Source organism: Diadema setosum, chromosome 10 (genome assembly GCF_964275005.1).
Source record: "Diadema setosum chromosome 10, eeDiaSeto1, whole genome shotgun sequence".
Lineage (NCBI taxonomy): Eukaryota > Metazoa > Echinodermata > Echinoidea > Diadematoida > Diadematidae > Diadema > Diadema setosum.
The window spans coordinates 17,884,531-17,907,496 of NC_092694.1; the positions used below are offsets into that span (position 1 = coordinate 17,884,531).

The 22,966-nt window shown below is 38.8% G+C and overlaps 1 protein-coding gene and 1 long non-coding RNA gene across 2 annotated transcripts in view; one reads left to right on the forward strand and one right to left on the reverse strand.

The window, feature by feature from the left end:
* Positions 1–1,357: 1,357 nt before the first annotated feature.
* LOC140234348 (solute carrier family 66 member 3-like) lies at positions 1,358–11,616 on the reverse strand. The gene is made up of 7 exons (XM_072314406.1): positions 11,441–11,616; positions 6,952–7,034; positions 5,492–5,564; positions 4,954–5,020; positions 3,302–3,422; positions 2,568–2,609; positions 1,358–1,733 (listed from the first exon to the last, which is right to left on the reverse strand). Exons 1-7 carry the CDS (start codon positions 11,614–11,616, stop codon positions 1,642–1,644), a joined length of 654 nt encoding a protein of 217 aa, XP_072170507.1. The 3' UTR covers positions 1,358–1,641.
* A 199-nt stretch (positions 11,617–11,815) lies between these two features.
* The window catches only part of LOC140234189 (uncharacterized), a 58,195-nt gene continuing 47,044 nt past the window's right edge, over positions 11,816–22,966 (forward strand). Inside the window, exon 1 of the long non-coding RNA XR_011901596.1 lies at positions 11,816–11,914. This is a non-coding gene — a long non-coding RNA (uncharacterized lncRNA). The remainder of the gene's footprint in view (positions 11,915–22,966) is intronic.

Sequence of the window (22,966 nt, forward strand, 5' to 3'; positions counted from 1 at the left end):
TAAACTCAGTCACACACTTCCACAGTAGAATGTACACAGGATAGAAATAACATAATTCTACAGCTCTTGCCAATATTTCTTACAAATACACCCGAGAGCTGATGGAATGAAATTGATCCAGAAGGAATTGGGTAGATTCACTGTTGTAATCTAAGTTACCATAGGGAGTGTCTGATTTGATTGCATCAAAACGCAAAACTGCATGTGTAGAATACCTTCATCTATTGTCTATACTCGGGCAAGTGTCTATGGGAAATGTATGTTGTAGCAAAATCAGTCTGTCCTCAACAGGTTAAAAACAAACAAACAAAAAATAACAAAAACAAAACTGTTGTAGAAGTGGCCTATGATCACGATGCTCTGAGCATTACATGGTACTGTCAAGCTCAGTAATTTGTTTTGTATACTCTGAACTTGATGCTGGCACCCGAAATCATAAAAAGGAGGCAGTCAGGGGTTAGGGGTCATGGGTCAGTTGTCCCAGGGCTGCTAGTGGACTGCTTGTCTGACTGTCCAAAGAGTGAGTGCTTGAATATGCTGCAATGTAGAAGAGCCTCCGATATCCATGGATCTCTTGAACCTGAGAAATGTGATTCAGCTGAAAGTATTCAGTAGACTCTTGATTTCATATAGCATACAACTACAATGTACATCATATTCTTCTTTTTTCTTTCATATACTGTAAGTAGAGAAATTTTTCTGGTTCAAGCTGCTATTGCGTCCCCTGTACAGTCTATACAATGTGCTAAGTAAACTGAAAGAAAGTAAATGACTATCAACTCTAGAGCTTTTAAAATAAACGAAAATTTTCAAGTATTAAACTCTTATTTACAGTTACTAGTATAGCACAAAATGTAAACCCTACTCCACCTTTGCCACAATAATCAGATTCCTTCAACATGCAGCACAAACATTCTTATATTACAATGCCAGTATTCCAAAAGTTTGACAGGTATGTTTCATTATGCTTTATGGAACAGCATTCACAATCACATTCAAATTTTTGCTTACAACAAGCATAGAATGCATTACAACATATCACTGTGTCAACTCCTAATATACATGTAGAGCCATTTGAATGTGCGAGTGGGTGGGAATGGTGGATTTGTGGATGCACTACACACCTGAATTTGACACTTGTCATGCTGAATACAAGTGAATCGACAACCAGGAGAGCACTGCCGATGAAAGACACATTAAACATTTGTTCTAGGAACTCTTCAGATGTCTCAGTCAGGAGATCTGATTTCCATTTCATGATTTAGTTTACAATTAAAACCTGCTTAACTGAAGTAACCATAGCAACAACTGAGCAATTTCCACCAATCAACTGTGAAAATTCAAGTCACCTGCCATGGCAAATGCAGTCTATACATAAAGTAAAATTATTGCAAACTTTTGTCATTAAATAGACACCTTCTGGCATCTGCCTATTGACATTCAACATGAGTGGACAGTCCTGACAACTTGTACTAAATACAATGACAATTCTGGATTTCTGACATTATAACACTTACAATACTGTGATGTAAGCAGCCAAGATACAGGAGAATGTGGATGGAATGTCGAGTGGCTTGTATGGAAGAGAGAAGATGGGAGGGAAAAACCGGCCCGAGACGTTGCTGGCAGCGAGCACTGACGCTACTCAAACTTCTTCTCACTGGGTCGGTAATACAAGATGGCTCCACACACTAGGAAGTTTAAAGCACCTGATACAGTAAAGTTCGTGATCACTGAAAGAAAACAAATGGTGATAAAGAAAAAGAAAAAAGTAAACAACGTGAATTTGATAGTAAAAGAAGAATCAAGATTGCATGTGGTAGAGCTTACAAGCAAGCTCATAACAAGTACAAGTAAACAGAAGCTATTCGCAACTTGATCCAGATTTCATTCCTGATATCTTTACAGTTTGCTTTGACCAGAATGAGTGGACAGTGTTCACTAATGTTATGTACACATCATCTATCAAATCAATAGAAACTTGAATCTGGCCCACCGGATTACTGTAATTCCCAGAAACAAAAAGCGATGTCTAGTACAGTATAAATGAATCAACACTTAAAGCATAGTAGCAAAATGGACATCTTGTTCCACAAAGAATGATAAAAAGATTATTGTGAAACATAAATATACTGTGAAACAAATGAAAGATCAGAGAAAGCTAAATGAACCAAAAATTAACCCTAGCCCAGGACCGACAGAATCGACACATAATCATGTTCTTCATGCTATAGACCACTGACATCTGATAAACTATTGCTCTGCAGTCACTGCTACAATTTGTGTATAAAAAAAAAAAAAAAAAATTCATTCATTCCTGGTCACAGTGGACATAATGGCCAGAATTCACAAATGTGTGAGACAGATCTCATACACCAACAGACATCCAAAAATTAACGCACCACGGATATGTTGGTCCACGGACTAAATCAAACCATGGTTTTGATTTAGACCATGTTTGTGAATTCAGACCAAAGATTTTGTATCAACAGATAACCAGTTTGTGGGATGGACAAGAAACATATGCATCAAAAAGGTCTAATTAAAAGAATGCAAATAGTACTCACATAAATAGTCTGGCTTGGTCAGAACAGTAGTTACCACACGACCTGTTTACAAAAGCAAGAAATGAATAAAGAACAGAGAGTCAATGTACAGGATCTTTACCTCATTTGACTAATGAGTGCATTACAGGTATTTTTCACTGGAGACTTTTAAGACTGTAGTTTGTCCTAACAGTGCTATGGTAAACACCTGTCCATGTACATGTACTAAACGGACATTGACCTGTCCACAAGAACTTTGATGCAAATAGACATGTTACAGTCCACATATCACCACTATCACTTACAAAATAACAAAGAAAAAAAAACCAGCCATATAGGAGTAGTATTGTAATCTACAAATGGCATCTAAGTTTCAAAAAGTACATCTGGTCACATGGAGGCACTACTTTCCTCTCCTTTATTGAATGGAAGTGCTCATAGCATTGTTCCATGCTTGTAAACATTTTTACAATGCAGAAGGCACCAAAGTTAGGAAATACTGTACGGTCATCACTTGCTCTATAGTTCGCAATGATACAAAAACAAAACAAAACAAAATGTGTGGTCTTATACTATAGAGGCCCCCTTCAATTGTCACAAATAAAAACATTAATGTGTATACATCAGATATGGAGGGAGATAACAGAACCTTTGCTATCTTCCGCATTCAAAGTTTCACTGGAGAACATGAATTGTGCTTCAACAAACATTCAACTGACTCATACGTCAAGACGTGCATTCATGCATGAACTTACCTATTGATGTTAGGCCTAGTACAAGCCACATGGTAAAACTGGCCGAGCCTGAATTCTTGGCCCTGTAGATAGTACTGAAGTTTAGGAGTTTGCTGCTTGCATTCAGAGGCATATTACAGGACTGGAAGGGGAAAAATATGGAAAATGACAATGTTAAAGGGATTGTATAGTTTTGGTTGAGACCTAATATCAGGTTTCTAACATTTTTGGGTGAGATAATGAGAAACCTCTAATGAAATATGAAAGAGCATGTAATTCCATGAGGAATTTAACGTTTATTTGATTAAATTTGGTTTTGAAATAGCTGAGATATCCAAAACAGAGCGATTCTAATAAAGTGTGGGACCCACATTTTACTGTATACACCATACAGTGTATATTTCGCGAGTCTAAATCATCGTGAATCGGGAATTCGCGACGATTTCGCGAGTGGTTAAATTTGCGAGTGTGGAGTCCTGTACTGAACGGAAAAATGTACATGCATATGTAACATTCACATCGGGGTCAGAGTCAATATTTTCGCGTGTCTTTAATTTCGCGAATAGCACCCAACTCGCGAAATTCGCGAAAATAAAAACCTCGCGAAATATTTGGCGTATACAGTATTACGATCGCTTTGTTTTACTTTGTTTTTGGATGTGTCAGTCATGCCAAACCCGATTTTCATCAAATAAACTTTGAGTTCCTCTTAAAATAGTATGATCTGTACTATTTCATAAGTGTTTTCTTGGTATCTCGCAAAAAGTTAAAAGCCCAATTCTCATCTCCACCAATACTGTACCACCCCTTTAATTAGACCTGGTGACAGCATTGCCTGACCAGCCATGTAGTACTCAATTCGGATATGTATTGGTGATTGACATAGATCAGAAAAGTGGTTCAGATGATAGTGAGTCTGAACTGAAATCAAGACTCTGAACTGAGGCCCAGTGAGCTAAAGCAGAACAATTTTAAGTGTTATATCATCTCCTCCAGAAAGAGAGAATACTCTCTCTACATATATATATGATACACACAGAAGAAAAGGGCCTGTGTATGAGAAATCCATATTTTTGAAGGATCAAGATTCATTTAAATTACCAAAGAGTAGGGAGCATTATCCAGTTGAAGTGAGCCACCCTCTCATGAACACGGACAACATCTTGTTAACACATCATGCAGTACATAGATGTCACACGTGATAATGTGTATATCATTCCATAAATCAGGTCTGCACACTTAACCATTTTTTTTTCCCTACTGATCCGACCCTTTTGTCAGACCAGTATGTAAACTGTACATACTACCTAGTACCCAGTTTTTCCATTTTTTACTAGTCCATTTCTGACAAAAGTTACTGGTCAAACAGTGATTATTACTGGTCAGGGACCATCGGACCAGTGCCAATGTGCAGCCTTGCATAAATCATACTTGGATCAATGAGATGTAAAAATACGAAAACAAGGGAAGGAGACACTTGTAACACAAGTAAATGATATACACACATACATTCTGCCAATTCATTTTTGTACTTCGAGGCTTACAAGCTCAATGAGTGAGTTTGTCAAGTGACATAAAAACATGATTCAACTTTGATAAATTTGTTTTTATTTTAAATTTTACCTAAAAGATTGGGAAAGGAAATATGACAAAATGCAGTCTTTTATACTCACAAACAGGAATGCAATAACGTATGCCGGGAAGACACCAGCCCCTATGAGTCCTGCTAATGTGAAAAATCTGAGGAAAGTCAAAACTCTGGCTAAGGAAGTTTGTTTGCTTGATGAAGAGTATAATTTGTACGTACACAAGGGATATGAAATATTCATTTTCCCACATAGCTCCATTATTAAAACACTTCTTGTGACTGTCAATACATATGGTTGAAGAAGTATCATGTATGATCAGTGTATTGCTGCACAATTTCAAATAAAGCACAGAAAACAAAAAGATTACAAATAGAAAAGGATACATGTATCTTCAAGCACTTTTAGTAGCATGTCAACATGATATAACATAGTATTCAAGACATGAGGAACAACTTCATCCAATGACAACAGCATATGAAACAAAACCATTAGACATTATTTAACTTTTTATTCCTGATGTATGTAACATTCAGTCTTTTATCAATTTGCTCTGACAGACAAATACACAATAATAAATTGCATAGCCTGATGTGTTGTTCTATCCAAAGACAAGAAAGGATACACAGCAGCCATGGGTATAAGTCTGAATTCAAGGTTGTCACTGTAATACACAATCAGTAGTACCATCAGCAGAGCTGTGAAAAGAATGGCAAAATGATTTAATAACATTGCATGAAAGCTTCAGGCTTCTTACATTTTAAGTGAGATAATGAGAAACCTCTTTAATAGGAAATATGAAAGAGCATGCAATTCCAAGAGGTATTCAACATTTATTTGATAAAAGAATGGTTTTTAAATGGCTGAGATATCCAAAACAGAGCAATCCTAATAAAAGATGGGATCCACCTTTAAAGACTGCCTTGTTTTACTTGTCTCGGCCATCCCAAAATCGGTTTTCATCTAACAAACTTTGAATTCCTCTTAGAATGGTATGCTCTGTATTATTTCATAAGTGGTTTCTTGGTATCTCGCAAAAAAGTTAATTAAGCCCTATCCTCATCTCCACCAATAGACTACTAGCTAACAGGTCCTTGTGAACAAAAGCAGAGGCATAGAATACATACACATCTGTTCTACTACAAACAAGATGCAACTGTACCTACTACAATAGTTTGTAGGTTGGTGCATGTGATATAATGCAATATGAATTTAGAACAAATCAAAGTTTATATCAGAGATCTATAACATTAGATAAGCTACAGTATAGTTGGCATCCCATGAAGGGCACAAGGAACCATACATAGTATATTTTCTTTTGATCATCACTCATAATTACTTGCATGACACTGTCAGGTAGAAGCATCATATTCTGTATGAACTGCCAACCTTCTCACAGCATGCTTGCCTGTCACATTACTTAAATTATTTAAAACTAAAACATGCTTGTGTGGTATAACCTCCTGATTCTTCCACACTGGTGATTACACCATAGCTTACTGTTTTAACCTCAGTCTTGCACTGTACAGCACAAAAACTTTGGCACTAGCCTTGCAGCTCTCTTGACAGGGCATCAGTATTTATGGTCAAGTCTATACTTAATTTTTAATGACAGTAATGATAAGGACGGCAATGACGACAACAACTAAGAACAACAACTACAATAAGAATAATTAATAATAATCAATAATTAATAATAATAATGATAATAATAATAATAATAATAATAATAATAATAATAATAATAATAATAATAATAATAATAATAATAAAATAATAATAATAATAATAATAATAATAATAACAACAATAATAATACTAATTTAATAATAATCACAGAGATAAAGATCACAGATGAATGAATGTAAGAAACAATGCAGGAAGCATACATTATGTATACCACTGTTGTACTCAATAATATAGCTGTCTGGTGGCTGTCTGGCTATGCTATGCATCAAATCTGATATCAAATTCTCAGAGGCAGAGGGACATATTATCTCTGATGTATTTCTCCTAATTTTGATTAATCAATTAGAGAAGCTATGATTCTCATACACCCTAACCTTGGCTTTCATTAATTCTTACCTTGAATTTCCAGAGCAATATACTCTGCAAAGGCCATCACAGGGAATAGATTTGTGAAGTGGTACAGCAGGCCTACCATGTACCTACATGTAGAAAATGAAATACAAAGGATGAAAGGCTGAAATCATTCATTACAAATTAACTTTCACATTATCAAAATTCTGTAGAAATTGAGGGACTGCATGAAAGTTTTCTTTTTTTTTTTTTAATACTAATTAGGACATACAGTTGATTCACTGACAGGTCTGTGCTTGGGAACCATGATTCTCTTTGTTGGAAACAAATGAAAACCAAACAAGCAAACAAACAAGCACATTATCAGGTATGTCTGGAAAAGAAGCATGATATAGAACTTTTATACAATCTATGAACCATGATTCTTTTTATTGGAAACATATAAAAATCAAACAAACACATCAACATGTTATCACGTACAGTTCTGTATGTCTGGAAAAGAAGCATGATATAGAACTTAAATAATAAATACAATCTATCCTTCTAATTCTGACACACAAAAAAGAAGAAATTTAGAACCATTCTGGCAATTTGAGCAGCCTTCTGCAACTAGCTACTCCTATACCTTACAAAAATAAATAAATGAATACACTGAATGAATGAATGAATAAATAAAAAAAAAATAAACAAATGAATTTAATGCTGAAAACTGCTCATTCAAATACATCAAGCCAGTGGCATAAATTTGAGTCAAAATGGACCCGAGTTTTCGATCATAGCAGAATGACAAATTCACATATTTAAAAAATAAACATATAATACATACAATGTATATGTACATGGACTACAGACAACAACAGCAACAACAACAACAACAAACATGTATTACCTGTGACTGTGAGGGGCTAGAGACATAAAGCACTGAAAACAATAAGGAGTAGGTTGGTGTCAAAAGTAGGGAGCCAATCAGGTATGGACAGGGAATAGAGCAAAGGAGTGTTAAGCAAACATAAAGGAATGGCAATAAATGCAGGGTGAGGAATTGGATTATCCCTCTATCTTTAACAGATCTAGAGGCTTTTAAAAGTGTGGCCAACCTGTGAAGGATAGATCATAGATGAAAGGGGAGGCAAGATCAAACAAGATCGAGAACAACTCAGTGGTAATGGGTATTACGCTTACAGCTCAGGACACACCAAATTTAAAGGGTGTGTACAGTTCTGGTCGAGGTGAGGATTTAGCTTTTAACGGTTTTCGAGATATTCAGAAACCACTCTATGGGATGTCAAAGAGCATGTGGTTCTATGGGGTATCTAAAGTTTATTCGATGAAAATCGGTTTTGAAATGGCTGAGATATCCAAAAACAAGGTGAAACAAAGAGATCCTAATAAAGTTGTGGCATGTCGCCTTTTATTATTAGCAGTTTTTTGGATATCTCAGCCATTTGGCAGCCGATTTTCACCAAATAAACGTTGAATTCTTCTTAAAATTGCATGCTCTTTCATATTTCATAGGAGGTTTCTTATCTCACTTAGGAATGTTCAAAGCATGAATCCGCACCTTGACCAGTACTGTACAGCCCCTTTAAGCCTACATATATGTATATTAAAAATAAAAATGTGGATTGCGTGAAAGTGTCTCAGCAATATTGCCAGTAGCACACATCGGAGGATGATTTAAACAGGAAACTCGGACAATCAATTCAAAAGTAAATTAACAAATTTTTCAAGTTTCGGTGCCAGTAGCATCCCTGGTCCTACTGGATAAGTAGACATGGTAGGTAACTACAGTGTACATGGTTAGTTAGGGCCTGGTTGACATAGACACCACTTATGAAAAAAAAAAAGAGGAAATTTTACACTTCATGCATTAGAATGCATCATTCACTACGACTGTGTTTTAGGGCAATAAAAAGAAAAAAATAGACACCAGAGAAAATCCCACATAATTTTGTTTTACTACCACAGTGAAAGACCACTTCACTCTATTAATATCTCTTTCAGATTCAGAATGCAGTTACATGTATATTAAGGTTAATGTATGCATATCCCCCCTCCCCCCCTCCCCCATCCCCCCCCCCCCCCCCCCCCCCCCCCCGCCATCTAACTTCTCACTCAAACACGCGACGGGATTGGGACCTTTGGAAATCCATTACTGCAAGCTATTACCGGTTAGAGCTTGTAGACTAGTAATTGTCCCCCCCCACACACACACACACACACACATTAAAAAAAAAAAAATAAATTTACTAGATCTAAAGTTTATAGAACTAATAAAACTAAAAGTTTTAAATGAAATATAAATAAAAACCGATCTCAGCGTGTGGGGTCGGTCGGGGGTATACTTGCGTGACCCGCACCTCGTCATAATTAATGTTTATGCATATTTGAATCACATTTCGTCACTGAAATTCTATGAAATCCCTTTTACATACTGGAAAAATGCTGAAGATTCCAATGGAACCCCAAATTTACTGTTCGATCCCGGAAATTTGCAGCTATCGTCCTCAAACGAGAACGATGCGAAAAAGTTGCACGCTAAGGAAGGGGCCCGCAACTCGCCACCCACGCTCCCATAGACAAAGCACGTAAAAGACGTGTGCGGGTGTCCGTGATGCTCCCATATGGCCATAGACAAGCACGTAAAAGATGCGTGCGGGTGACCGTGATGATACTTATTAATATAACATTCCTGATATAAATTTAATATTTTCGCGAAAAGCTGCTCGTTTTTCACCACACTTTGCTTGTTTGTGGTGGTGAGTGACCCTGCCAAGTTTCAAGTTTTTCAAGGGATACTGAACACAGTCCCAGGCATAATTTTGTGTTCAGTGCGCTCGTAACAATTTTAAGCCAGGTGCACCGGGTGGCGGTATCAGAGCTACCAAGTCTCACGCATTCTGCGTGAGACTCAAGCATTTAGGGTCTGTCTCACGATCTCACGCATGGCACCCATTTTTCTCACGCATCTGGTGAAGTCTGCAATTTGGGCCAAAAATAAGGAGCATAGCTCAAAGGATTAAAGTGATAGTTGCAATTGAAGGTATATTTCCCTTTTGCCTTTCAAAATGAGTAAAAAATAGTCACTTAAGTATGCACCAGATAGCATCATTAAGAGCTATTAAATAATTGAAAAAAGCTCCCTACCATGGGAGGGGGACACCCTCCTCTTTCGCGTGTGCATGCGCGCGAGCGCCGAGACGCCGAGTCATAAAAATCTCACTCATAAAAGTTTTTTGAACTTGACATCTCTGCGGTATTCGTTTATTTCGGGCACCTCGCTCAAGCTCACTATAAATTTACACAGGTGGGGGCCTCCAGTTTCAAACGAGTTTATTTCACAACCCCTGAAGCTAGTGAAGGAAGGAGTTCTATAGTATAGTAAGGGTACTACTAGGTCTCGCGCAGGGACTTAATGATCGCGCATAGCGTAACTGCGTATAGCTAGCAATGTTACGCGTAGGACTAGGCGCAAAATTTGCCGATACGCCCATGGAATAAACATACCTGACAACCGCTAAACATGAGAAGGAAGCAGGTAAGAAATTGTGATTTCAAACAAATATTTCACTAAATTTCCAATTTTTTGGAACAAATTTTTCACTAAATTTCCAATTTTTTACCTTGTAATTTACCTACCTTGGCTTAAATTCTTTTTTAAGGATGTCGTAGCCGAGACGTGTCGTCTCGCTTGTCTCGTTCGTATGATCGTAGCCGATAGAATTCGTAATTTGTTCGATCGATCGTTTATAATATTCTACGAAAGCCGAAGCACGTTACAGCCACAGAGTAAGTTAGAGAGGGGCAGACAATTTCACGCATGAAACTACATAGGGCAGCTGCGCGACCTTTACATACCCCGAGAAAGTGAACGCATAAAATTAAGTCCGACATACAAACGGCGACAGCGCACTACTCTGTCATCGTATCATCAGGAGATTCTGGGAGGTGATTTTTCTGCATTTTCGTGATATTTATTGAGAAATTCAGGTACGATTGTGGAATAATTTCTATTATAAGAGCATCACAAATTTTCGTGCGCGATATCTAGACCCCTCAACCATACTAGCACAGCACAGCATATAGACTTAATCATTGATAATTTATAGTCTAACGTTAGAGCCTAGAGAGGGAAAATTGAGGCAATGATGATGATGGGATGAGCATCTCAGCCCGGCCGGGGCTGCATTCCATTGACCGACAAGTAACTTTAGGCCCATGATGTCTAATTCCGCGAAAAACTTCTCATTTACCATGTTTACAATACTCACGTCAATAGATTCTAGATCAGTTTTTCGAAAAACTGACCCAGCAAATGTCATTAAAATTTACTATAAATGAGATGTTTTTAGCGGAATTAGACATACAATGTACCACTGTCCTGATAAATTTACTTGTCGGTCAAGGGGCTACACACACACTCGGCATGCGCATGCGGCATGCATTATTGGCATTCGTTCTAATTAGCCATTTGATTTGATTGTGAAATTGAAGAGAATGGAATTGGAAGTGTTTTACTGTTAGAATATCTTACACAACTGTCTCCATCAATGCACCGTTGAAACTTAGTCCCTTTGCACTCCTTGCTACAATAACATTTCTCATCTGTGGCACTTTTGCGAAAAGGCATGGTGCTACGCAGAAGAAATTAAGAAATCTCAACAGATTGTCCACGCTGACAGCGTTGCTGGTGTCCATGGAGGCTGACATTTTGAAAGTCTTCCCATCATTCCTGCCAAGGACGAAGTCGGAAGTAGTCTCTCTTGATCTTCGTGATGTATAATTTTGCAAGCAAGGTTCTCGTGTGTATGCATACACACATCCATACGTGTGTCAGTGCCGCAATGCAGTTGAATGCATGCTTTTTGCGAACTGTGTACAATCTGCACGATCGAACGACTACTCTCGATCTCCTACATATACGACCTGTCAGCTGAACAAGAGCCCTTAATTCCAAGAGCGAATTTCTGGTTGATCGGTTAACAACTTGGAGAGTTTACACTTTGCGGTGAGTATATTCCTTGTGTACGTTTTTATATCTGTAGCCTTGGTAAATTCTTTGTAAGATATATTTTCCTCTGCAGGTTGCCCGTCATCTCCATCGATCGCAATCAGACTCGTGTAATGTGTGCACATACAGCTAGCTAGCTAACGTTAGAGCTGGCGTCTCTCTGCCTGCCCATATGCAACCCACACAACACAGCTACATACTCTACTAGAGTAGTAGCGAGCTCGATCTAACCGTGTGCAGGACGGACGCCGGACGTCAGCCCATCCCCGGGGCTCGAAGTCCGCAGCATGCCAGCGCGCAGCGCAAAAAGGACTGCAGTACAACTCTATTGTCTCTAACGGTTTAATACTCTTTCTTCCGGTCCGAGCCGAGCCTGAGCACAGAAATAAAGGAAACCACCATCGCAGCTGGGAGCCTGCTAGAGGGGTTTATTTTGCTATAATATCTAAGTTCTTGGAAAGAGTTTCTTATTGAACTTAAAATGTAAATTTAAATTTACCCCCAGCACTAACCATGGCCATGCTAACCTATCTAATTTTATAGACTTAGGACCTATATTCTCATCTTGGAACTTCTGATTCTTAGCCTCAGCTCAGGTCTCTAACTTAGGACTCCGGAAGTCCGGGGTCCTTATGTTAGGCCTAACGTCAATTACAGAGATGCCAAGTTCAAAAAATTTTTATGAGTGAGATTTTCGTGACTCGGCGTCTAGGCGCTCGCGCGCATGCGCGTGCGAACGAGGGGGGTGTCCGCCCTCCCATGGTAGGGAGTTTTTTTTTTTTTATTATTTGCTCTTAATGATGCGATCTGGTGCATACTTAAGTGACTATTTTTTACTAATTTTGAAAGACAAAGGGAACTAGATAAAATTCTATGCCTTCAATTGCAACTATCACTTTAATCCTTTGAGCTATGGTCGCCACTGCGGTAAGGTCGCCAGACATTCACATCGCATGTAATTGTAACGCGCGCCGCGATCGGAGATCAGGTTGGGCGACGGATTTTCACCACTCTCAAAATACATTCGTAATTCACCTTTTTCCTCCGTAAAAACACATAATTTTAATCAAAATATATTTTACCATATGTAACAGGTGATAAAACCATTTTTAATGCGAGGATGTTTTTGATTTAGAATGGATTTCAGGTGGCAGATTGAGGGAGATTTTCAAACGCGGTGACCGACAATGCCTCCTTCATTGAAGCGTATGTATAACACACACGCTAATAATATGTGGCCGGCTAGGGGCGGCGAACTAATTCAGTGCCGATATTAGTTCGCCTGCCCGGACGTGCACAAGAATTACACACAAGTGGCGACCATACGGTAATTGACGTTAGGTACGTTACAAGTTGCCAGTCTCTGACTAAATTGATGTAACACCCCCCTGAACGCGAAGTGTTCGGGCTGTGCATTGTAATGTAGGATCAGGGATCTGGGAAGACCTATCCTAGAACACCTCTCTACAGCCAATCCCGGTTGAATTTCAACTTAAATACTAAAAAATGCGTCAATTTGAATACATCCTGATGTAACTACATGCAGCCGCTGTCGCAAAGCGACAGCGGCTGCACCTCTACTCCTTCGCAGACGTTGTTATTTTCAGCGGTGGGTGTACGTTTCCTTCGTGAATATCTTTATTAATCGTGGAAAACTAAACCGAAATCCATCCTTAAATTCAGGTCTGTAAGCGTCCGTATTGCTTCACTCACATCTTCTGCGTGTTATTGAATAGCAATCACTCTCCTACATACTACAACGTAGCTAGTCAGAGCAGAAGTGAATGAGCTAGTCGGAGCGGAAGTGACGTCAAATCATGAGAGCAGCATGCGCGGAAATACATGTACGTACAAGACGACAAGCTTTATGTAACACAAGAAACGCACGGGCGTACGTAAAATGCTACCACGGTACCTCGGGTTGAGCGTTCGTGGTAGTTCGTTGATTTTGTGAATCATCGCACAATCTACTCCGAAAAATTCAACAATAAGGTTTGGATACCAACAAAACACCAAATTCAACTCAACCATCAGCAAAATACGATATAGGTGGGTGGTATTACTGTTAAAATCAAACAAACTAAAAGACATTTTTGTGGTCTTGCTGTCAAAGGCGATGGTCGTTTACAACGTTTAAACACTAGTAGTAGTACTATTGACACCAGGATACGTGGAATGTTTGGTTCCGCTAATACTAATAGTCCGTTTTGTTCCAAATCGATGACTTTAAAGTTTAAATGATTTGGTCAAAAGGGAACTGTGAGAACAACTGCTCTGTAGGGCGGATTTGAAGCCTCTGCACTTGCGCGGCAGAGGCTGCAAGTTGGTAGCAGTGTAACTGCGACCAGCAGCCCCATACGCATAGCGTAATGGGGCTGTGGACTGTAGCATTCAGGATCATGACAGGGTAGTATTGCGGACAAATATCAACGTAAAATCGAAAATTTTGTTCAATTTGAAGACTTACCAGTGAAGTTAAAGTATTGACAACAGGGTTCGTGCGACATTTGGTTCTGTCAATAGTCCCTTTCTGTTCGCATTGATGACTTAATGTGACTCGGTCGAGAGGAACCTGGGAGAGCTATACTGAATTGACAGCCAGCGCATGTGCACACATCACATGCGCACAAATTTCAAATCCATTGACTGGATAAGATGTCTGTGTGCGCATGCGCTGGCCGTCAATTCAGTGTAGCTCTCCCAGGTTCCTCTCGACCGAGTCACATTAAGTCATCAATTCGAACAGAAAGGGACTATTGACAGAACCAATTTAAACGTTGCACGAACCCTGTTGTCAATACTTCAACTTTACAGGTAAGTCTTCAAATTGAAGAAATTTTTCGATTTTAAGTTGATATTTGTCTGCGATACTACCCTGTCATGATCCTGAATGCTACAGTCCGCAGCCCCATTACGCTATGCGTATGGGGCTGCTGGTCGCTGTTGTTATTTATTTAGTAGCAGTGTAGCCTTTTGACCAGGCACTCTTACTGTGCGACATCGTGTGGCGCCCGATTGCTCTCTGCTGGTGTGTGTGGGCGCGTTTCACTCGAACCCTTACGCTCGCCCCCCTTTCGCTCAACACTACACAGCGCGCAGCGAAAGGGCCTTGTTCAAAGGCTAAAAGCATCGCGACTCTCATGCATATCACCAATGCCAGTCCGGGAAACCCGTTCATGAGGCCTGCTCCCCCGTACGAGCACTCCTCCGCCTCACAAGGTCTCCGGAGAGCCTCATCAAGACGCTCCCGGGGAGAGAGACTCGTGAAGTTCCCTGTTTACTTTTTATTCATCTCACATCTGACATAATTGTCGCAACTTTGCACGGTGATTTTTTGTTATACACACATGTCCACTATCCATGATGAAAAGAAGAAAAAAATTCTGTCTTCTTTTTTTTTTTACAACAATCGAGTTTTAATCAACCGATTCACAGCGACCCATCGAAACACGGGTGCCAGCGGGTTCGCTCAGTGCAAGGCTGCCGCACCTAGCGGCCTGATCCGACTAAATATTTTTGGTGCTTTTTTCTTTGGCTCACACCTCTCCGTGCACGAATCAGCCTTGTGAAGTTGAAGTCTGACATCTTTTTACAAAAATTTGTAACAAGAAAAATAAAATCAGTACTATGAACCCAATCTTGTGCATATATTCCAAATACTATTCCACGCTGATAGAGTAGGTGGGTACTCCAGTTTGTTAGCAAACTAATCACTTTTTAGGTATGACTTTCTTCGTCAATTCCGCCGTCCGCTAACCTTTGGGCGCTTTTTCTGGAATCCCGCGACACGACGTCACATCACATAATCACCGTATCCAGAACAAAGAAACAGCGCGTTAGCTGTGAGATTTTCAGAGTGAGCTTGCACACACACTGGAGGATACAGTATCGTATTAATTAGGGAAGAAACGTATATTATAAAAGTAAGCCTTTTGCTGGTGATATACGAAACTTACAGAGGCGCGAAAATTTGTGTTTCTTTTTCATTGTACAGAGATAGCACTCTTTTGACTCGGGGGCACTCCCACAGTATAACTGTGTACATTGTACAAGGAGCGCCCTGGGGTTAATGTTACCCTACAGCTGTAGACTAGGACGCCAAGATCAATGTTACCCTAACCATCATCTAACAGTGGTTAGAGGCTTTTACTCTCTAAAACCCTAAAGCCACCTAGTAATGACTCTAATTTAAATTCAATCATTTTTTAGTAAATTTACTTATAAAATACATATCACTTAATTTTTATTTTCACTTTTAGTGGGGGGTGGGTACATATGGAACTCTTACCAAATTCTTGCTGGCAAGTTGCTTTGTGGTAGACAGTCAACATCTAGGCCTACACTAGGAGGAAGATGAATTGTAGGTAGAGTATATTCTCTCATTACAGTTGAGAGTGAGTATAAGATTTTCAAAAAGACTAGTGAGTGTTGCTGAACAATTAAAACATGTTAAATGTTAGCAATGACACAAGCTTAAGGACTGAGTGATTTTAAGCTCGGTGCTAGTGCTAGCTAAGATACAGCCTCCCTTGACAACCAACAACCAATTTAAAATAAAATTTACCATTTTTGATTGACTGCTGCAGCCAAGTTAGATGAGTTACATGGCTCACTTTCTGTAAATTGGAAGAACTTTATGGCTGTAACGTGCATAATGTACATTGTATTATTATGCCATGGTACGGATCTTACTACCAGTTATTGCGCACATGGTCACCAAAAGTGGTGTTTTTACTGTTGAACATCAAAGTTAAATGCTTTTGGGTGCATGTTTGGAACCTGATAACTTTAAAAATTTTTGCTTAGAACAGAGACTCCAACCCCAAGCACCTTCTGATCTGGAGATTCTCCCGCCTGAAACCCCTAGCAAACGGGAGACTCCAAGTTGATGTGTGCGAAGCGCGAAGTTCCTAGGATTCTAGATGTTCTCCGGTGCTATCTAAGGCTTATTTTTTCAACATACGATAGAAATAAGTAAGAAATCCTTTCCACCGGGAGACACAGAGCCAGGGCGGGAGAAATCAAATCTCAAACAGGAGAATGGGAGATTGTGCAAAAATGGGCTTTCGGCGGGAGACTCCCGTCGAAAACGGGAGAGTTGGAGTCTCTGTTAGAACCCAATATCATGCATACTACACAGACTGCTACGTGCCTGAGAATTCCAGCGCAGCTGAAACCTTTTTATAGCCTAGTCTGAAAAGAAGACAAAACTTTCTTTGTGCAACAATAAAAATTTGATAAAAATCAGATGAAAAAGAAGGAAGTTACAACATTTTGAAGTTCACTAATTTTTCATGAAACGGTTCTTGCTTGTTTAAAGGAGAATTCCGGTGCAGCTGAAACCTCTTTATAGTCTGAAAAAAGACTACATTTTCTTAGTGCAACAACAAAAAAATTTAATCAAAATCAGATGAAAAATAAGAAAGTTATTACATTTTGAAGATCACTAATTTTTCATGAAATGGTTCTTCAACAGTCAAAATAAATGCACAAATAGTGAAAGTGAAGATGTCATCCTCTCACAATTTTTGTTACTTTTTCATGCACTGCACAATCAGTGGAAAATTGTTAGGTGATGACATCATCAGCTCACTCGTATGCATACCGTACAAGAAATTGTGAAGCAAAACTTCACAATTTCATAACTTCCCTAATTTTTATCCGATTTTGATGAAATTCTACCATTGTAACTGTTGTTCTTGTAAAATGTGACTCTTAAATGATCAGACTAAACTGGACTGGAATACCTCTTCAAAACAGCACCTCACCCACCCACATGAATGCTCAAGGATTTTGGCTTCCTTTACTCGTTCTATTTTCCTTTTGTATAAAAATCTACATTACAATTCCTTACCCATAATTTCCAGGGTACACCTAAACTCTCATCCACACACATGAATGCACCAATACACAAACCAATACAATACACGTTGTACAATACAGTGTACCACAAAGAATTGGCACACTCACTGTACATGCACACATAAATGGCAGACTTACACACACCTTAATATTGATTAATTTTTATTTCCCCTGTCTGTTTCGCATTCTTCAGCCTGATTTTAAATGTTTGGTCTTTTTTTGATGTGCTTGTGTATAAACTCACAACAAAATGATATGGTTTGTACATTTGTTGCTCACCTGAGCCAAATGGCTCAAGTGAACTACAATGTACAACACTATATTGCAATCATTACCCTTGCGACATCCTTTGCTCGTCATGCTTACACTTTTCCCACTTTCATTTTCTTGAAAACTGTTGGCTGGAAAATGACCAAACCTGGGGAGGAGTTTGAATGAATATGTTGGTGGTGCCCCCAGGGGATCTCCAATACAGTGGTTAAAGGGATGGTACAGTTGTTGTTGTTGTTTTGATTTTAATGGCGTGTATCACTCAAGATTGAGTATTTACACCAATTTTCAGTATTGATGGAGATGTAGCCTTTTGTCAAGGCCCTCTTTCTGTAATGGGCGAGCGAAGCGAGCCCAGCTGAGCGTGACAGCGCAAGGGCCTTTTGAGATCTGCTTCACACATTATTATTCATGACATGTGAACCCTTACGAGAATATTCATATTAACAAGTTCCCGCTGGGCAATAGAAAGGCGCGGTCCCCAAATCCTCAGCCTTGGTGTTGTCATGCCCATTCGCATGCATCACTGACCACCCACGGAGGTCTGTGGCGTGCATTCGCTGTATTCAAATCGGGTTCGAGCAGACGGACACGCTGATTGGTCGACTTTTGCTCCCGAAATTGGGGAGCAAAAGTCAGTAATTCAAAGGGCTAACAGAACGATGCGAAGCAAATCTCAAAAGGCCCTCGCGCAACCCCACTCAGCTGGGCTCTCTTTACCATACAGCGAGAGGGCCTTGATAAAAGGCTAGTGGAGATGAGAATTGGGCTTTTAACTTTTTTGCGAGGTACCAAGAAAACTCTTTTGAAACAGTACAGAGCATACCATCTTACGAGGAATTCAAAGTTAAAGGGTGTGTACAGTTCTGGTCGAGGTGAGGATTTAGCTTTTACCGTTTTGTGAGATATTCAGAAACCACTCTATGAGATGTCAAAGAGCATGCAATTCTAATGGGTATTAAAAGTTTATTTGATGAAAATCGGTTTTGAAATGGTTGAGATATCCAAAAACAAGGTGAAACAAAGAGATCCTAATGAAAGGTGTGGCCTGTCGCCTTTTATTATTTTCACTTTTTTGGATATCTCAGCCATTTGAAGACAAATTTTCATCAAATAAACGTTGAATCCTTCTTAAAATTACATGCTCTTTCATATTTCATGAGAGGTTTCTCATTATCTCACTTAGGAATGTTTAAAACATGAATCCCCACCTCGACCAGTACTGTACAGTCTCTTTAATTTGAAGAAAATTGGGTTTGGAATGGCTATAACATCCAAAAACAAAGTAAAACGAAGCAATCGTTATAAAGGGTGGGTCCCATATTCTACGAGGATCGCTCTGTTTGGGATATCTCAGCCACTTCAAAACCAATTTTCATCAAATAAATGTTAAATTCCTCGTGGAATTACATGCTCTTTCATATTTCATAAGAGGTTTCTCATCTCACACACACACAAGAAAAAAATGTTAAAAACCTGAAGTTAGGTCTCAACCAAAACTATATGTGACTGTGCACCTCAAAACGAACATAAAGTCGCACACACTGATTTTGCGTGAGGACTGAAAATAAAGTGAAATGGGTCAACCTAGCCAAACTTGACTTTTCCATGTTTTCTGAAAGAGCGGGTCTTCTTTTACATTATGCTAAAATTTGGTATCATAAAACGGGTAGAATAGTGTGTTTTTTTAGCAGTTTATCTCGAACATTTTTGGTAGAATAGTGTGATTAAGTGTGTCTCTAGAATCCCTTTTTCATTTCTGAAAAACCTTGTCCACACTCTTCACTTTCAACTCTAATAACTTTTGAAAGGATAGTGCTACTGCTTTGAAAGTTGGCATTAATTATTGACAGAATGTGTTAATGAGGCATGCTTAATTTCAGTTTAATCTGATAATCCCTTCATTGTTGTTACTCTGGTGGTTTACTTCCTGTTTTTTGTCCCATTCGTCGCACAGCCGGCACGGTTTGGTAAAGATTAAGCGCTTGAATAGACACTGTACTTCAGAGCCTCTTTTCTCAGTTCACACTTTTCCTGAGTTTGTGCTTTCTTTCCAACATTTAGATAGGTTAGGAGAGTCCATTTGATTTGAGTTATACATCATTTTAAAGCTTAAAGTCTGCTCTTTCAGAATATGGTCTTAACTAAAAATTCATGTCTGGCGACTTTTTGTTTGTTTTGAGGTGCAGGGTCACATAGATCCCTTTAAGGCCAAAATATCCCAAATTATCCAACTTTCTTGATTTGTTGAAATCTTTCATCTTCTGGTAAACTGGGTGTAGGATATTGACCAAGCCTTTGAAGGAATCATCAGTGGAAGGAGGGGATCATATTCAAGTGGTGATAGTGCATAATAGGGGGCCTGTGGGATAATCATAGAGCCCAAATATGCAATATTTGTCAATTTTCATACAGCTTTGCATTTTCTTTTTCCTCTTTATCGTGGATTTTGATCAAACTTGTAAGGGATCATCATCGAGGAAAAGAGAGCACAGCTTGTTAAAATTGTGGTAATGATCCCCTATGGGCAGGCCCCCAACTACAACGTATCCCAAATTACGATGTAGATGAAAGTGTTTCATGAATATTTTATCTGTCACGTCTTCATCTCCTTGAAACTTGATGGTATTATGAGGAGGGAGGAGGTGGGAAATACACGTGTAGCTCAATAGCTGTGTACAAGTATAAATGATGTAGTGAGGGTCTCCTGGGGGCAGAGCCCAAAACCCAGAATCACCTGATTAGCATGCTCAAATACAACATTACCATCTTCCTACATTGTAAAAGTGGATGAGTAGGTTTTGACTGCACCTGCCAAGAATCATGAGGGAAGGGGATCAATAGTTTCTGATGGGGGTAGCCATCATGATGACCCTAGATTGGGCACTAACATCGATGTAACCTATTAAAATTTGCTCATTTTTATAATTTTACTTCTCCATCTTTTTGGTGATTAATGGTTACCTTTTACCAAACTTGGCAGGAGTTATTAAACGGGGAAGAAATCTTAGTGTGGATGTGGCAGTATGGCAACAAAGGTGGCCCTCGAGTTGGTCCCAAAATACACCCAAATTTGTATATTTTTTTTTTTTTAAATAATAACAATTTCTATAGTGCCATTTTTCATTCTGATTAAATGCTCTAGGCACTCAAATGAGGCTTTGCAGGAATCATTAGTGCAAGAAAGGATATCAGTTCAGACAATTAGGATGGTTTTGCCTTGAGGGCCTGCAGCAATCCCCAAATCTCAACATTTTTTGCATGAGTAATTTTTCGTGCTAGTTTGGGTAAGATGAGCAAAAATATTTGCATACTTTTATTTTCGCACTAGTTTCTGGTTGTGCAGAATTCTCAAAAATTTCCACTTTTGCATCCTGGGTAAATTGAATGTTTTGAAGGTGATGTGTGAAACACAAGTGAGCACCACACCCACTGGTCTCTTGGTTTTTCTATTCTCATCGTTCAGAGTCATCTTACTTTTGATTGAATAGAATACAGTACAAGGAAGGAAACTATTTTATTACTGGTAAGAATATGAATCTGATACGCATCTCAATTATTCTTAAGTAGCAACTACATGTATTAGCACACACACACACAACTACTGCAGTATCAGAATGTGTGAACATCTTCCTGCTCACAACGACACACACATACATGTAGGGATGTTGCATTTTGAATGTAACCCCCTTGTAGAAGTTGTTGACCACTGGACTGTAAATGCAGAGAGAGTTACGGTGTTCAACTGTTGTACTGTAGGTGGGTGGTTTTGTAGGACTCTTCTGTCATCGCTTTGCCTTTGAGAAAACTTCTGAGAAAGCAGTTGGTGGCCACCATCTATCACTTGTAATCAACCTTATTACTGTAAAAATATACTTTTTTTTTCTCAAGGAAATGAATGTGACATATCCTCATGGCATTCACTCATTTGGTTATAGTTACACATAGACATGAAAATTCATTTTTACATCAAAACATCTGAGGTATTAGAAAAGGATCACTTGAAGTTGTACAAACATTTGACGTTTGACCATTTGAACATCAATACATTTTTATAGTACATGAAGACAGTACAGTTGAACCTCTCGTATCCGGACAAGTCAGGACCGGGGCTCATCCGGATAAGGGATTTGGCCGGATACGGGAGACTCAATGCTTTATACATACATACACATGTAATGATGTAGCCCATTGTAGTACCACATGTAGTAATGTGTATACTGCAACCTTTTCATTGTTACACTCAGTAACAGACCCCAAACTAGAGGTGAATGTTCATGTTGGAAGTAATATGTAATTCATGTGTGTTTGTGTAGGAGTTCTCAAGGAGTTGGGAATCCCCCTTTCCTCCCGTAATTATTTCAAAAAAAAAAAAAAAAAAAAAAAAAAAAACACGGCGAGATTGCGTCCGTATAATAGAGAGATCCGGATAAAGGGAGGCCGGATAAGAGAGGTTCAACTGTACTATCATTATGAAGTTACTTGGAAATTTATATCATGTCACATTATTGATTTTATGCATTCCTGAAAGATGGAAATTCTTTGTTTCTTTATGGCTTTCCACAGAAGATTCCAAGAATTCAGTGAATTTCAGTAGTGTTAGCAGCAGTATTAGAGGAGAATTCTGCGTACAATATGAATAATAAAAAGCAATAACGATGATGCAGCTTTGATCTCCTAGTCTACACAATGCACTATTAAAATCAAGAAGTGCTAAAATCACACTATTTATTACCAGTATTGAAATGTCCATTTTAAAGTTGGTCACCATTAACACAAAATTACATTGTACATTGTACATGTAGTTGAACACTATTTCAGTTGTACACTTGTACACTGTACATATTCCTCTGACATGCATTTTTTTCACAGAATTTTCTATCCACCTCCTCCTTCAATACATTGTATATGCATTGT